This window comes from Electrophorus electricus, chromosome 15 (assembly GCF_041902795.1).
Source record: "Electrophorus electricus isolate QZ-2024a chromosome 15, ASM4190279v1, whole genome shotgun sequence".
Lineage (NCBI taxonomy): Eukaryota > Metazoa > Chordata > Actinopteri > Gymnotiformes > Gymnotidae > Electrophorus > Electrophorus electricus.
Genome location: NC_137511.1, coordinates 3193944 through 3210438, shown reverse-complemented (window position 1 = coordinate 3210438; position 16495 = coordinate 3193944). Strand labels below are relative to the sequence as shown.

The window sequence follows — 16495 nt, the reverse complement described above, 5'->3', positions numbered from 1 at the left end:
CAGGCAGTGATCCAACCCTCTGTGAAAGTTTGCACAGTTTTGTTTGCACATAGAAAAAATGATTTCCCTCTATTTATTGTTACACTGCACACAGATGTCATTGGAGATGTTGTGCTCGCTGAGGTCACTGTGAGACATCGCTCTGTACAGTCGTCACAGCTCAGGCCGAGGCTTGTCCCACGGCAGTCAGCCAGCAAAGCCAGACGAGCTGAGACGGACCTTTAGGCGGGACGCATCAGAAAAGGTGAGACGCTTCTTTGCTAAACTGTAACTGAGTGATTGTCTTTCAGGTCATTGCTTCTAACACCATGTTGAAAAGAAAAGCAACTTGAACACAGCGAGACAGACCCACTATTAACTGTGAAAAGGGTTCACTTAACATTAGTGCAACCATTCCTAGAAGTGCTTTGAACTACACACATACCCACTTGATTGTTTGGAATATATTATCAACTGTGAAAAGGGTTCTCAACAAAACCAAACATTACTTGGTTGTCACCCCAACACAGTCTAATATAAAGTCATTCTATGTACTTTCACAGCATAAATGCAATTTCCTTATAATGTGCAGCTGAAATGCATATGGGGCCCTGTGCTCACGATCACTTCCCTTAAAAACAGGAAGACATGCCCAAATCCTGATGTATTGTGTTTAACCTTCCATATATTGCCATACAGTTTACCCACAGCCTTTGTTCCGAGTGTCTATGAAATGTCCTGTAGGCAAATTGCACTGGAAAACAGAGCCCTGTGAGCTATCTGTGAATGATATGGAGCTGTGTGTGTGTGTGTGTGTGTGTGTGTGTGTGTGTGTGTGTGTGTGTCAGTAAGAGTAAGACAGAGAGCACTTGGGTGTGATGCAGACCTCTACGCATTCCCAAGAAAAAATCCACAGGACCGATGGACTGCCTAATTCTGCCATTCATATGCCATAAGGGTAGTCATGCAAACGTTTTGGGAACTTCCAGACTCAGCAGGGATGCAGGCTTCAGAGGGGTTGGCTTGTGGAATTGCACGAATACGGATGTGACGACATAAACGAAAGTGTTGTTATATTTGATTACATGTTTATTTAATTAGCATATGTCACAATATAAGATCAAAGGTGCCTTGAACTTCTTCCATAACAATAGGTCCACTGGGCCTAGTGCAATTTATTCTGCAAACGCGCTAAGATGCAGACCTTTAACCGGTATGCAGCTTATCTTAACTCACAAACTCTGTGTGATGACGATGACTGCAAAGGTTAATGTCAGAGACGGGGTCCAGGGTTCCACACTGCGAAGATTTAGATTTTTTACCTTCACACGGCCATAAGGTGGCGTAAGGCACCTTCGTCGTGCTTTGAAACCAGCAGGGTTTTCACGTTTAGAAAATAAACTTTATCAGTTTGTTTTTTTTCCTCAGATTCCTAATTAGAGTGTTACGTTCAGCAAACGCAACAACGGTGTGAGCACTATCAAGTAAATCTGTTAGTCAGCAAAGAACCACGTGCATATGAGCAAATAAGGTAATAGTGTAGCCCCCATGTAACCACGTATCTTCATTCACCGCGTGCCCGACGCACAAAAACCCTTCCAGTAACCCAAAGAACGCTGTACATGATTGAACTGAAGACACGGTGTGTATATTTGTCCAAACGCAGCTTCGTGCGGATATCGATTAGCTACTTGCATGACACCAAATCACTTACCTAATCACAGTCAGCTCATTCAGCAAAACCCCCAGCACCGTGACGTCACAGCGGCTCTCGGCGTGCCACCCATCGCGCGACGGTATCTACGCTGGTCTGATTAGCGAAGAGCGCGCAGTTACATTACCCTCGCCGTCGTCGCAAGTTGGGCTCCATAGGTTTTAAAAGCGTTGGTGGTGCAGTCGTCGGGCAGCGGGGGCAAACGGAGTGTTTGCGCTTTAAAGGGTCGGGGGAAGGCGCATAAGTGCACCGGCTGAACTTGGGTCTTTTGAACGCTCGCGGAATTGCTGCCAAAATGTCTCGAGACGCAGACGACGTGAACAAACTTACCGAGAGCACGTATAAGGTAGGTCAGTTTAAATGATTTGCTTTGATTGAAAAAGTAAATGTATTGTGAAAGACAGAAAATGTGGAAAGTGTCTTTAGTCGTTTGGAAAAGTTTATTTTCTTCAGTCGGAATGAAGACCGTCCTAATTGACGCCAGATTAGGTGTAATATGAGTGGTTATCATAATTTCCAGAAATATTGGATTAAGCTCTTTCGTAACAACTGAACTTGGTATCAATTGTTGAAATAGGCATTTAAGATTTCATGGGGACGAATATTTTCCTCCTTTTAAAATTGCTTAAATTAACACGTCCTCACTTCAAATCTGTTGCGTTTCTGGGCTGAGTAAAGAGAACCAGTTTTATCTGGAGTATAAGAATTGCATACCTCACCCGACGCACCATTGTTTTGCCAAGGGTGTGCCTTGGGAATTGAATATAAAACTACCTGGTCCTTTACCGATTCATTGCAGGACCAGTAGACCTCAAATGTGTATGCCAGGACTTTGTTCTTTAAAAGCAATTAAATTAGGGGGGAAAAAATTAGGGGGAAAAAAAGTTAATTATTAACGTTTTTTTATGTGATGCTATATTTAAACCATAAGAAAGTTCCTCTATGTTTTAGTTCTTTGGTGTGTGGAAAGACCTGTTACTTGACCTGTATCCACACAACGCCTGACCATGCAACCTACTTTTGCAAGTGGATACATTGTTTGTTGTCATACTTTCTGAATACAGAAATGTTTGGTGAATTTGGATTGGATGAGCCCTACAAAACTACTACAAAATATTTCCAACTGAATCACCACTGACACTACAGCTGAGTCACTAAGGCTAGGTCTAAATCTCTAATCATGTTTACAGTCCTAGCTAACTTCTGCCAGACTTGGCCACCAGAAGGAATTCTCCCTTTAATCCCACGCCCTCCATTCAAACATGCCTTCAAAGTCATATGCCCTTGGCGCTTGGCCAGCCCTGGAGTGCTCTTAAAATAAATCGCATACAGCATCTTTGTTGCATGGCCACTAAACGGTAGTAATCGTTCTGAATCATGTCCTGTCTGCCATGCCCTCTGTCAGAACGTGATGGAGAACTTCAATCCCAATCTGCGCAACCTTGTGAACCTGGGGAAGAGCTACGAGAAATCAGTGACGGGTAGGCGCCTTCTGCTGTCATGTATGTGGGTGTCTTACTCTCCACCCTTTTATGGCGTTGAACAGAGGCTCTCGGTCCAGCCCGCACGGGCATCGTGTTTTGATTACTGCCGCATCTCGGCCAGGTGAGGAGAAACTCCGCAGCCCTTCATCTTGGAGGTGCAGGAGCGGAACCAAAACCTTGTTTGGTTGGAGGTCCTCAAGGACTGGAATGAGAGCCTTCTGGCTTACCTGGAGTAAAAATGTGACCAATAGAAAGAGCATTTTATGATCAGAAACCACAGACATCCTTAATGTGTGTAACAAAGTACAAGAATTTGAGTGAACAAATGATTGATTATGCCAGCGATGATGTTATAAATGTTTGTTCTCTGAATACAAGAGCGAGAGATTTACTCTGCTAACATGAGATTCACTCTGTTACAGCGATGACCCTTGCTGGAAAGGCGTATTATGATGCAGTGTCAAAGATCGGCGAGAACGCCGCAGTGTCGCCAGTCTCCAGAGAGATGGGTGAGTCTGCAGCTCTGTCTAGGTCTGTAGAGCTGACGTCTGACCGTGTCCTAAAGTGCATGCTCTGTTGCTGCCAGCATCATGGCGCATCTTGGTTTGTTTGCATTTAATCCCCCCCTCCTTTTCGACTACACACTGACTTGTGTTTTAAGTCGCACCCCGGTTGGCTGGGTGTTTATTGCCAGTGTCTGGGCATCTACTTGGTTCGTTGGGGGTGAAGATGGGAACTGGTGTCCTGGAGGCTTCCTGTCATTTATACGCTGGCAGGATTTCATGCTTGCATATAGGCCAGTTCTGGCAGAGTAAATGATACTGATTTATGCGAGCCCACTCATGCCCTTTTGCTTATGAGCTGTGGTTTGATGGTGCTGGAGGGACTCTCATGGTGCTATTAGTGTTGTTTCAATCTGGGAGAAGGGGTGGGGGAGAGAAACTGTAAAGGCCTTTGTATACTGACTGATTTCAGATGTCGCACTCAGATTGTTGATTTGCACTGGCAGGTATGATGTGTTGCTGTCGATTTCTGGCTGCGTGAACTCCTAGAGTAATTTAAACCACCCCTCGCTAAGCACCGAGCTGCCGCCTGGGCCATACACCTCCTCCTTCTCCTGGAATCTGTCAGACAGCCCAGACAACTCCTAGACGGTGCAAATTCTCTCACGAGTGGATCTGAGTGCAGCAGCAAACATGCAGTGCAAACAGTGTCTCCAAACCCCTCCCACCCACCTTCCTGCTAATTCCCCTACCCGCCATCAGCGTGCCCAAATCTGCTGCATGACTCATCTGGCTCACCTTGTTCTCAGGACTCCATAACCCAAACTGCAGATATATCAGTCTGTCGTCGCCAGCGGCAAATTGATGATAAACTGCTGGCATGTGCACATGTTGTAAAACTCCTAAAATGTTTTCCTTGTTTATTACGTCAGTAACCTCAGTTTGAGTGTGTCATTAAATAATACCCCATTGCCTGAGAAATCTTTTGTTTTCCTTCATGAGCTACCAGGACCTCATCAAACCACCTGTGAGTACCATGTTAGATGTGTGCCGCTTGTTTTGTCATGGTTCAGAGCAAAGAATCTAAAGTTATCATCCCTGTGCATCAACCCACTAGCTCTTCACATGTTTGATAATGGTTGAAATCAGTAACATTAACAAAACAATGATCTTATCTGCTGACAAACCCATTCCTGATAGTCTGTGACTGAAAAGTGCTTTGGTCCTCTAGTAATAGGCACTCTTTTGATTGGTTAGATTTTAAGCATAGTTGAAGCATGCAAAACCACCCACTATTTCATGTTTTATTAGTAAATGTGCTACTTTTTTGGAACGTTAGAGCAACAAGCACTAATGGATCTCTCTAGAAATTCAGGAAGCAACTTGAGACTCTCCCTTTCTCTGTCATGACCTGTGTGTTTTTACCTGCTGTCCTCAACCTACTTTTTTCCTGAAGTGGTAGTGCATGCTAATCTCATTATGGCACTCCATCATGGTTGGTTCCCCAATAATATAATAACCTGTCGGATGAGCTACAACCTTCAATTGAAACTGTCGGACTGGAATGTGACACATTCTTTAAGTGGCCCTGTGCTTGGTGCTTACACCTTGGTCTGAAATGACGGATAAGGAAATGCAAAAAAAAAAAAAGTCCTTTTGTTCCTTAGTGTATTGTTTTTTTGGGGACTTGTACGTCTTCTGATGTTGGCGCTGGTATAGACGCTGTCTGACCAGGCTGTAGTTGAGTACAAGTGTGGAATTTCTAATCTGACATCCCATTTAGTTTGAGTGCTTTATTTAAACAGGAAAGGGCAGGTACTCTTCCAGAGCCCCCCGGCTCACCCCTTCTCTCTCTCGCTACGGTTTTTGTGAGACCGCACCATTTGCTCGGCCTCAGTGACGCACAAGGACTCCTCTGGCAGCCGTAGCCCTGAATGTTCCCTCAGGCCCTGAACGTACGTGGCAACGTGCAAACGCGTACTTCCTGAGACATTTGCAGCCTCTCTGCCCGAACAGAACAGTTAAACTTATCTGGGGGCGTCTTGTGATCATTTTAGGTGGCCTGAAGTGCTCAGATGCTGGAAACAAAGAAACCTTGTATAAGCCATGGGCAAGACCGAGTTTGTTAAAGGAATGTGATGACTCGCTGGAGTTTTTTTGTACATTTGTGAGTTACTGGTTTTTGGTATAAGGCTGTAGCACATCTGCCTCACGTTTTTCATTTTAGGGTTTGAAAACGTTTAGTTTCACTGAAGCAGCTTGATCGTTGCTGCTGTTCATGAGATTATATGTCGTGAGGATATATCTTCAGATTTTTTCAGATGTGCATTATACATGTCTTAATATGTCACTATCTATCTCTATCTATCTATCTATCTATAATATAAAAACACAAACACTTTTTCAGACAAATCGGTTTAAATGATATTGCTCTTAACAAGATTAGCATCTATTCAAGAAAGACCACAGAGTAGCTGTAGAGGATGACTCATAAGTTTAAAAAAAGCTTTAAAAAAAGAGCTCTTGTTGCAAAATGTCTTGTTTCCTCTTAAGAGTTCCCACTGTTCAGAATTCAAGGAGGTTTCCACTGCCACTGTTGCATTTAGCTACCTAACTCCAGGAACAAGGAACTTTGGGAATATACATGCTGGAAACAATTGTGTAAATAAGCATGTCTTTGAACATGATGTTGGTATCAGCTGTGGGGTGCATAGGGAGCGTATGCACGTCACACTGCTGCGTCTACACAGGCCTCTCAGTTCAGAAGACCCCCATCTATTGGGCACTTTTAAACCTCTCAGTTGGTTCTGGTCCAGCTTTGCATTCACCCACTGGGGCGCTAGCTAAAGGTCCAGAGGAGATTTCATTTTCATTCTTGGTGTTGGTGTCTCGACATGAGGACCAAATAAACGTCGGCGTTAATAAAACGATCCTTCGTGCGAGGCAGCTCACGGGCATCTGAAAGGCACGTCAAAGAAATCGTGCACTTTAACAGAAAGGCGAGGAAAGGTTTAACCTGTGAGAAAGGTGTGAGGAGAAGTGAGCGCTCGTGATCCAAAGCAGATGACCTCATGGGGAAAGACTGCTGCAGGCCTGTGGGACTGACTTGCCTGACTTTATTCACCGTTTGGCAGCTGATGGCTGCAGCCAGAGGAATTGGTTTTGCGACCAGGTACTAGATGTGGTACTAAATGTGACATTTAAGATTGTTCAGTTACTTCTTGTGCCCTTGAAATGGCAGGGCTCTCTCAGAATGCCCGGGAGCCCTAAATGGTTCTCCAAACATGGATGTAAATACCCTCAATATAAAGATGCCATTTTATTCCTCACAAACCTTTGCTGCCTTTCCAATGTGCTACAAAACTACAGACTGAACAGTGACTGTTGTTGTTTGCAGTTATGTATAGACCTTGTCAAATATAGCTGTTAAGTTCTCTTAGTTTCTTCTAGAGCCACACCCAGAGCTGCGTGTGAATTTCTGGTAGTCGTTTTTGTAATCTAGCATGTTTTAGTGGGGTGTAATCTGTGATTGAGTCCAAACCTCAGGTATCATCTGAGTCACTCTGGTGCAATGTTCTGAAGACTCAGAAAGCCAGGACTAGCTCAGAACACACCCTTTTGCTGCCTTGCCGTCACAAACGGTGATCTCGACAGTTTGTTGTCATGGTGTTTCCATAGCGAGAGCTGGGAGTGGAACCGCATGCGTGTTTACTTCTGACTGACCCAAACTGGTGCGTTTTCTCGTTCCGGTCAGGACGCTGGCTTGGCCGTTTTGGGAAGGTGCAGAGCGTGGCAGGGGCGTCGAGCGGACGAGCAGCGTGCGAATCGGGCCGCGGAGGCACAAGGGTGGGGGACTCGGAGGCGGCGCTTTCTCGCGATGACCCCGTCGGCACGGCATGCGGCGCGCCCGGAGGTGCGGTTCCTCCTCTGCTTGAACGGAGCTGTTGCAGTGTTTTTAATAAGAGTGATGTGGGGTGCATTTTTTCCAATTATGTGACAACTGCGTGATTGCAGGCAGCTGATAACTTGGTCAATAAAGCCCCATCAGGGTAGCTGAGGAGCTCTGGCTGCCAGCAAGACCAGTTATTCCAAGATAAAAGCCTGGTGATGACAAGCAGCTGTTCAGGACCCCCATGGTACGCTAGATGCGCAGAGCTGTGCGTGGTGGGCCTGAGAAAGGTGACCCTTCCTTCTGCTAATCGCACACACCTTAAGGTTCGGGACTTTTCCCCATCTGAGCGCAGCCCTGTCCTACTGGAGCAGAGGCAGCTAGGTTCTGCCACCCTCTCGCTCTATAAGCAGCGCGTGTTCTCCACTCGCGCTCGTGCGCGCAGTCTCCCGGCACTTTGTAAACACACCACCCTCGCACCCGCCTTCCTGAGAAGGCTGCGTTTAACTGCTCTTTCCGCTGACCTTTCTGTGCTGATGTTTTGGCGTCGGCTGGGTGAGTGGCTGGGCAGCGCGGCTAATGTGTGCCAAGCTGGAGCCCCTCTCCTGTGTTTGCCTTGGGGTTCGTTTGGGGTGCACAAAACCGGATGAATACTGGCCGACGGAAAACGCTCCATCCTGAGTGTGCTTAATGGTCCTGTGGGATTTGAGAGCAGGTAGATGGTGTGTACTTCCTGTGCATGTTTGCACACACCTTCAACATTTGTGTGCGTTGATCGGCTGGTGTGTTTGCTTATGTAATGGAAAATGTAGCATATGAGTAACAAAGCTATTTGTATGCCTCCGTCGTGCTTTTTTTTGTATGCCTTCGTCCATGTTGCTAAGCACTTTCTACTGGGCCCACAGGGACCAGTTTAGCTGTGGCGCTGAACTGATTCTTTCCTTGACAGGTGTGATCCTGATGGAGATCTCCGAAATGCACAAGAAGGTCCATGAAGAGCTGGTGGAATCTGTGAGTAGTCAGCAGCGGGTGGCGCACGCGTCCAACTGGCTGCTCTGCCCCTCCCCACCCCAGGCCCTGGCTTTACAGACCATACGTTTACACACACCCACAAGAATCCGTGCGCACTCGAACAAGCACTTTCACTCCTGAGAGGCTGCCTTCCTCAATTCTCCCCCCTGTCAAAGGAGAACATGTCGAGGAGCTGTAATTAAATTTGTTAAAGGGAAAGGTTATCTGATACCTTTTGGGTTTGGCATACACACAGGTATGTGAGACTCGGGCCTGAGTGCTCAGTATTGAACCAAGACCTCTAGTTGTACTGCCAAAGATGTAATTGTTCTGTTCCTAACTTGTGGCATGTTGTGCACGTGTAGTATCATCTGTGCAGATCTCTGTTCTGTGCTGCAGTTGTGCTAATCACTGTGACTAGATATTTAACTTTTTTTTTTTTCTTCTCCTAATTCAGATGAATGCTTTTGTTTCCAATCTCTCGTTCTTAAAGATAATCTGATCCTTTTTGCTAATACAATCTTAGCTACCCACATTCAGAGGGTGTCAAGAAATGGTTAACGATTGGAACTGATGAGATTTAAAAATTGTCCTGTTGGCACGTGGAATGCTGCGCATATAGCATGCTATCAGTGCCTGGTTATCTATGCATCGTGGCACTCTATGCAAAGTGTTTTTGCTCTTATCAGTTCAAGAGATTTCATCGAGAAATCATGGCAGAACTGGAGAAGAAAACGGACTTGGACGTCAAGTACATGACTGTAAGTATGATTTGTGGTTCTCTCTGCCGCGCTGCGATTTTTGCCAACGGAAGTGTCTTGTGGCTCGGCGTGGGCCCCTGACGACGTAACTGACGATGCGTGCTGCGCTTCCTTCGTGTCAGGCCACGTTCAAGCGATATCAGTCTGAACACAAAATGAGACAAGACTCGCTGGACAAATCGCAGACGGATCTGAAGAAGCTACGCAGGAAAAGCCAGGGGAAACATTCCAACAAATACGAAGTCAAAGAGAACGAGGTGAGGTTACTGCGGTAACGTGACCGTGCCACGAACCACTCCCTCTGGTAATCCCATTCCATCTGCCACTGAACTACACACCACCTCACTTCTGAATTTTAGCAATGGAAAGTGCTTGGCCTAATGACGTCAAGACGTTGCTAACGCCACGCTGGGTTATTTTGCATGGCACATTCTGCAAATTACTTTTGTACATTCTTTAAATGTTTCACCTACATCCTTCACCCACACCTGTGTTTCAGACCTGCAGTTTGCTCGTTATTGCCTTGTGCACCACCGTGGAGAATGACATTAACGGTCGTCTTAAAAGGAACATTCTGCTGTTTTTTAGGGGTTTTTATAATTCACAACATTATCTACCGTACTGTCTGTACTGCACTGGTCAGTTTAATGCTGATATAACACTGACATGTTCTCCTGTACTTGAACCAAAAAGCAGAAGAACTGTTGCCGGAAACACGCATATAATGAAGCCCCAAGGGCAGTGGTTGAATCTTATCAATAAAAGTTTGAAACGTGTGACGATGTAGCGCAAAGTCTAAACTACGTCCCTCACACTCGCTCTGTGTGTGCCGAGATGAGCCAGGTGTGAGTGTGTCAGACCAAAGTGCGTGTTCTCTAGTTTTGACTACTTTCAAAGATGGGAGCACCACAGTACACAGTAATCCCGGGTAACTTTGCATTGCTGGAGGTTTCGAGGTATTCATGTGCAGTCAGCTGGGGTGTGTGTTTTACGGTAGCAGATCACCAAGACTTGTTCTCCCTGCAAAAGTCAGTACTATACAAACACAATATACAGACCTAGAATTTCTGAAAGAATTCTTCAAAAAAAACTTCTTTTAAACATTAATGTTGTACTTCTCTTAAGACAAAAGTTTTCCTTTTTTTCCCTAAGCATAGCAAGATGTCAGTTATAGTCTGTGACGATCAGCTATATACTATAAATGTGGTAAATGGAGATTCGGAGAGGGTGAAAAACGCTGAATTGTTCCTTTTAATATTTGGCCCTGAATGCTGAGGGTGTGTCCACTTTAAGATCTGTGTTTGCAAACGGGCTTCTTCCGTGTTTTCTTTTTCTTTTTTTTCCCCCTTCCCAGATCAGCACTGATGGCTGTAGGCAAGACAGAGAGGCTGTCTGAGTCAGGACTGATAAGATTTAGCTGCTAAGGCTGCTGCTTTTAGTGGGAGCCTCTTAGTAAATGTTTGTCTTTAGTAAAAGTGCAAGTGTGGATAGGAGAGTAGTTACAGTATTTCAGTTTTAACTTTGCGTAGAAGCATTTATCTCCATCCCGAGTCTCGTTATTAATAGTTTTCACCCATTTCACCCTGCACTATGATTCCACAGGGATGTATTTGTGCCTTGGTCCACCCAAAGGAATGACTGAGCCAGATAGTGGGGCCTCTCCCACCCAGAGATGTAGACATGAGGTAAAGGCTTGTGACACAGTCTGAAATCAACTCCCGGGAGAGAGGTCGCGCAGTACGGTCACTATGACAACTCGGCACAGAGCTATAACGGGAAGGGGATTCCTGCGAAGAGGGCGGCTCTCTTGGTTTTTGTCTGTGGCGACGCACCACTGCGTGATTACTCACCAAGTAACGACTGTGTTGGCAGAGACGTAGGCGAGGTCCATGCTCATGTCCGTTAATGGTGCCATTACGATTTGCCCAGTTTTTATCTAACATCTGCTTGGTTTCTTTCTGGAATTATTTATTTCTGTTTTGTTTGTTTGTTTGTTTATAACTCAATTTGTTTTAGCAGTGGATTCCTGACACAGTAAGGTTAACTTGGCAATCGTTTGTCTGTCTGTTTAGTTTCTGGTGGCAATCTCTTCACGGCAAACAGAAATGCAGAAATTCATGGAGGACAGCTGCAAAGAGGCCCTGCTGGAGGAGAAGAGGAGGTTCTGCTTCCTGGTGGACAAACACTGCACCTTCTCCTACCAAATGGCAACTTTTCATGACAAGGTGACTCTTCAGAACAAAGTAACCAAATACTTCTTGGGAATTGAGAGGTAGGTGGGTGGGTGGGTGGGTGCGTGCGTGTGTGTGCTGGTCCTCCAACAGTATTTTTCTCAGAGTTAGTCCAGGTCACCAGTGAGTCCTTGTTTTGAAGTGCAGTGGAGTTGTACACTGGTCCTCCACTAAAAAGTTCTTAACTCACCCAGACACGCTAACGGAGCTGGCGGTGACTAAGACCCGTGCCGCTCCCAATCCAACGAACACGTTTCAATAACGCTGACTAGTTTGACACCTCCCCCCCCCCAGCAACTTTTGCCCCCATTGTTATTCCTGTGGGTGGGAGAACAGGGTCAAAAGCTTCATTGGCGGCATGCAGGAGCCCACCATAAGGCCCGCCCGTGTGTCACTCTCTCAGGCAAAGGAGATGCTCTCGATGAAACTTCCCAGCTGGCAGGAGAAGTGCAGCGATGCCACCAAGGTGCCCGACACGGTGACGGCCATGATCAAGGGCCTGCGAGACCACGCCTCCTCCGTGGACGAGTTCTCCTCAGAGTCCCCCGACGGGGTGAGCCTGCGCCAGTCCCCGCCCTGCCTCCAACCACGTAACTACACAGGCCTTTTGGCATGGCGGCTTATGGTCACCTTTATGAAGCTGGCTGTCACTGTAAAAAATGAAAGTGTATTAAATGGAATGGGTCTTTTCAGCCATAAGCCAAAGTGAAAGTCGAGACTCTTTTCTGTCGTTTTTAGTGAAGTCCCTGCTGTTGTACCGTTTTGGTTCTGTCATAACGATTCCCCCCCCCCCCCCCTTTTTTTTAATTTTTTTTTAATTTTTTTTTTTTTTTTTTTCTTTGGTTACAGAAGGGCTCTGATGCTGTGGTGCCCCCAGCTCCACCTCTGAAGGCTCACACCAGTCCCTTGGCCAACATGTTTTCCCAGGAGAGTTTCAAAAGCCCTGTATCCCCCGAAGCTTGCTCAGGTAAGATGAACATGAACGAACACACACACACACACACACTGTCCCTTAACTGGATCAACATCAGTAGCAGAACAGCAGCGGAGTAATACGCTTGCCTCATGCTCCCCTTCAACTCGACAGACCAAGAGAGTCTGGACAGCAACAGCCTGTCCAGCGAGACGAGCGCGATGAAGAAGCCCCGCGTCCTGACCATCTTCCCCCACACGGCCGGCAACAACGACACTCTGCTGAGCTTTGACGACAGCGACGTCATCACGCTGCTCATTCAGGAGGAGCGGGACGGCTGGCTGTATGGAGAACTGGAGAAAACCGGAGAGTGAGTCCCGCTTCTTGCCTTACGTCAGTCGGTTGGGGTGCAGCACGCGCGCCCGGCGTTCGGGAAGCGGGTCCCTTGGCGCCCGCGGGGTGTCTTGATTGTATCCTCGTGCACCTGCTGGAGGTGCTGCGCGCGCTGGCTTGGTAGGAGCTCCCTTTCAGAGGATCGTTTCCCAGCCTGTTTTTCTCCGTCCTTTTATACACTTGCCCTCTTTCATATTGGCAGTCTCGCGCGTGAATTTGTGAGCATGACTTTTAACAGGCGGACAGACTCGGTCTGTGTTTCTCCGTCCATTCTGAGCATCCGATGCGAATGCAGAAATCGGCAAGGTGCGGTTTGCATGCCAGACATTTTGCCAGAACCCAAAGCGAGGCCTGCTGTCCTAGGCCCGTCACGTGGCTCCCCCGTGGCTAACGAAAGCTTCGACTCTACACTGGCTGAACTTGTGCTCGATGCAGCCTGCCTTTTAAAGCCGCCCGTCGGCGTACCGCGCGTTCTGTTGCATAATCGCCCGGCGTCGTTACCAAAACAACGGAACGATGAAGACACGACCGAAACGAAAACCCTAGCATTAGTAAGCCATGCTGACGACGGTCGTCATCAGTCACCTTTGTTTCCGTGGCGGCGAGAGCCTCTCGGAGCCATTACTCACAGCGAGCCTGGATGTAGCAGCCTGCACATTTCCTGCCCTTTTCAGAAGGGGACACTTTTAATGATCATTTCCCCGTCTCGGGTCAGGAGAAAGCGAGCGGTATGGCCTCCGCACATCTGTTCAGGGTTATTTTTCTTATCTAGGTTCAAACGCTTTCTTTTCCTCCCCCTGGAACACATTATGCTGTCGTTACCATTTTAGAAGTGAAATGCCTGAGCATTGCGCGGTTACTGACGCACGGTTTAAGGCTCACTAGTTCAGCGCTGACCTCCACTGTCTCTATAAGGCAGTTCCTAAGCAACTGGTGTCTTAATGCATGTCTCTCGCACCGCAGAGCTCTACCTCTACTGTGATGCTCGGATTCCTTCCCTTTTTTGACCACTCTAAGCTGTGTTTTTCAGGTGTGACTTCTGGAAAGCACACTGCTGGCTCAGGCCTTATTCACACACTGACCTCCTTTATCTTTGATAGGAGAGGCTGGTTCCCGTCGTCATACTGCCGAACGTACAGTGATCCTGTGATGTCAAACGTGTGAGTCGTCCTTCCCTCTTAGATAAGTAACTGGAGCATTAATGCTTTAAGAAACTTGGATGAAAGGGGGAAAACGTCACCAGTTTTAATGCAGCCTTGTCTGTCTCTCTGCATCTGTCTGAGCAGGGCTGACCCCCCTCTGCAAAACTTCTCCATAGTGCAGCATCCTGACGATGAGGAAGAGGAAGAGCAGCCTGTGCTGATGCCTCCCCCTGACTACAGTGACTCGTGCAGGAAGACCCCCACGCCCTCGGCGCAGAACACGGTAGAACCCACGCCTACTCCCTCTCTCCACCCACACAGCGCCGTCATTCTCGGTCCGCAAACCCCAAGGCAGGAATGTCCCTTAAAGGCCTCACTATGCTGCATGCATACTGCTGACATTGTAAAGCAGGAACAAGGGGTCCTCTTTTGACCCAGTTTCAGAGTCTGCAGCCTCTGCCCTTTCCAGTGAACCCCCCCCCCCGAGTAGCAGTGCCTGGAGGGCCCATCTCCAACAGCTCGAGTTTCCCTATGGGGATGAATCCGATATTCCGCCCCCCCGGGCAGGTGCGCGCACACACAGGCAAGCCAGAAATGGTACACCTGCGCCCTTGTCCCGAGTGCTGCAATCCTGCCTGGAAGACCTAAAGAACCGGACCGTTCCTCCAGAGATGGCATGTAGAAAGCCTTGTTTGTTTTTTCTATGGGGACAAGGGAGGATTAAAAGAACACTCTGTCTTTGTACCGAGCATGCGACCGTGAGACAGACAGAGAGACATGATAAAAATGTACCCTACCTGGTTTTGCCTTGACGCGCAGAGGGAGAGTGGATGTCTCAGGGAAGCGCATATATATATTCCAGCCAATCAGCAACTCCAGCACAGGGCGGTGTGTGCCACCCAGAGTCTAAGGCCGTGCTCTCGCCGTCTCCTCAAGCCAGCCAGCCTTCCCACTCCAGGGCTGTGTAAGACGTGCTCCTCCAGGAGGTGTCAGGAGTATGCCTCCATGGGTGGACACGTGACTAGCCAACTGCCAGGTTCAGACTCTGATGATCTTTGTGACACTGACCTGTCCCCTACTGGCAGCCAAGGTATGCGCTGAAACCAAAAACTAGCTTTTCTCAGTGCTGGTGACAGTACTGCAACCCCCCCCCCCCACACACACACACACACAGTGACCGTATTTCACAGTCTTCAAAATTCCCAATTCCAGTAATTGTCATCACATAACCCATTGACAGCATCGCAGCCTTAGCTGGGAGCTCCACAACAGAGAAGACAATGAGCAGGTTTCCTAACCTAACCAGTCAGGCAGGGTCAGGTCTCAGCCTGTGCCGAGTCAGGGATCAGAGCGCAGGCGTAATGTCTGACTCCTCTGTCCAAGTCCCGTCACACTGCTAACGGCTTCTGCGTTTTTGTTTCAGGGGTCTCTGCCCAACGGCACTTCCATGGCCCCCTTCCTTGGGTGAGTAACGCGTCAGATTTTGTTTGGAATCTGATGCTGAGCGAGTGACCTTACTGTCTCTGTTCTTTCTCAGAGGTGGGAATCCCTTTGCCACTGTCCGATTACGGCCCACGGTTACAAATGACAGGTCTGCACCTGTCATTTGATGTCTCTCAGCTCTCCGTCAGGGCCGCTTGAGTCACAGTTTGGAGAAATGGAGGGAGAAGTGCTTTACTGCATGTGTATTTATTTTTTAAATGGTAAATTTTTAGATCTGAAATGCAACTGCACATGCCCAAATTCACCTGAGAAATTACAGGAATTCCGTGGGATTGTTCTGAATGGGTTGATTTTTAAATGAAATCTTGGGTCTGAACTTGGATTTCTTTATAGGCTTAAAGATCAATTTTTTTTTTTTCCTTAGCTTGTATCCAAAACAACATGCATTGTTTGACCATATTGGTCTTTCTGGCTGTTTTAAACCCTGAGAGTTGGTAATATTTCTGATGTGTTAGAAACAGCTGCCACCTTCACCAAGATGCCTCCATTTAAGGCCACAACAGCACTGAACTCTTAGAATTTTAAATGCACGTTCGAAGCTTTACCTATTGTAGAGATGTTTACATATGTATTCTGCTCAGTATATGCAGCTGCATGTGTTTCTGCTATTTTAGACTCTCCATGCTCCTGTAAAATGCATATTTCTTCAATACCTTTTTATATTTTTAATGGAGGCAACTGTAAAACATTTATAGTTTAGTTCTGTCTGTGTAAAAGAATGTCCTTCCTGGTGTAGAATTTGGGGAAACCAACAACACGGCTTGTATCGTCATATGCTAGCACTGTCTGTACTCCTAGTCATATTCTTCTGATCTGAACATGCGAACCAGTCTTTCTGTTTAGATATGTGCAGAGTTTGTCCTTTTGTTTTAACATGGGGTGACCTTTTCTTTTTAACTTGTGATGATATTGACTTTTATTTTATTTTTCTGTCAAATGGCATGACACTGGAATAAAAGATGTTGGTTTTCA

At 47.0% G+C, this 16495-nt stretch overlaps 1 protein-coding gene across 3 annotated transcripts; it reads left to right on the top strand.

The window, feature by feature from the left end:
• Positions 1 to 1819: 1819 nt before the first annotated feature.
• On the top strand, positions 1820 to 16495 carry baiap2l1a (BAR/IMD domain containing adaptor protein 2 like 1a). Of its 3 annotated transcripts, none has more exons than XM_027013496.3 (14): positions 1820 to 2039; positions 3099 to 3174; positions 3600 to 3686; positions 8519 to 8580; positions 9270 to 9341; positions 9464 to 9598; positions 11414 to 11566; positions 11976 to 12125; positions 12425 to 12539; positions 12660 to 12855; positions 13979 to 14038; positions 14165 to 14303; positions 15444 to 15484; positions 15558 to 16495. In XM_027013496.3, the coding sequence occupies exons 1-14, from the start codon at positions 1989 to 1991 to the stop codon at positions 15628 to 15630; spliced, it is 1410 nt and encodes a 469-aa protein (XP_026869297.3). In that variant the 5' UTR covers positions 1820 to 1988; the 3' UTR covers positions 15631 to 16495. The 3 variants fall into 3 exon arrangements, with proteins under 3 accessions (XP_026869297.3, XP_026869296.3, XP_081553944.1); XM_027013495.3 differs by having other exon boundaries at positions 1822 to 2039; positions 12422 to 12539; XM_081697818.1 differs by lacking the exon at positions 3099 to 3174 and having other exon boundaries at positions 1822 to 2039; positions 12422 to 12539.

Excerpts from the sequence above, each read along its gene's own strand:
- baiap2l1a (XM_027013495.3), top strand. The coding sequence starts at position 1,989 with ATGTCTCGAGACGCAGACGACGTGAACAAACTTACCGAGAGCACGTAT. Across the intron at positions 3,687-8,518 it reads GCCAGTCTCCAGAGAGATGG|GTGTGATCCTGATGGAGATC; the intron begins GTGAGTCTGCAG and ends TTTCCTTGACAG. Across the intron at positions 8,581-9,269 it reads ATGAAGAGCTGGTGGAATCT|TTCAAGAGATTTCATCGAGA; the intron begins GTGAGTAGTCAG and ends TGCTCTTATCAG.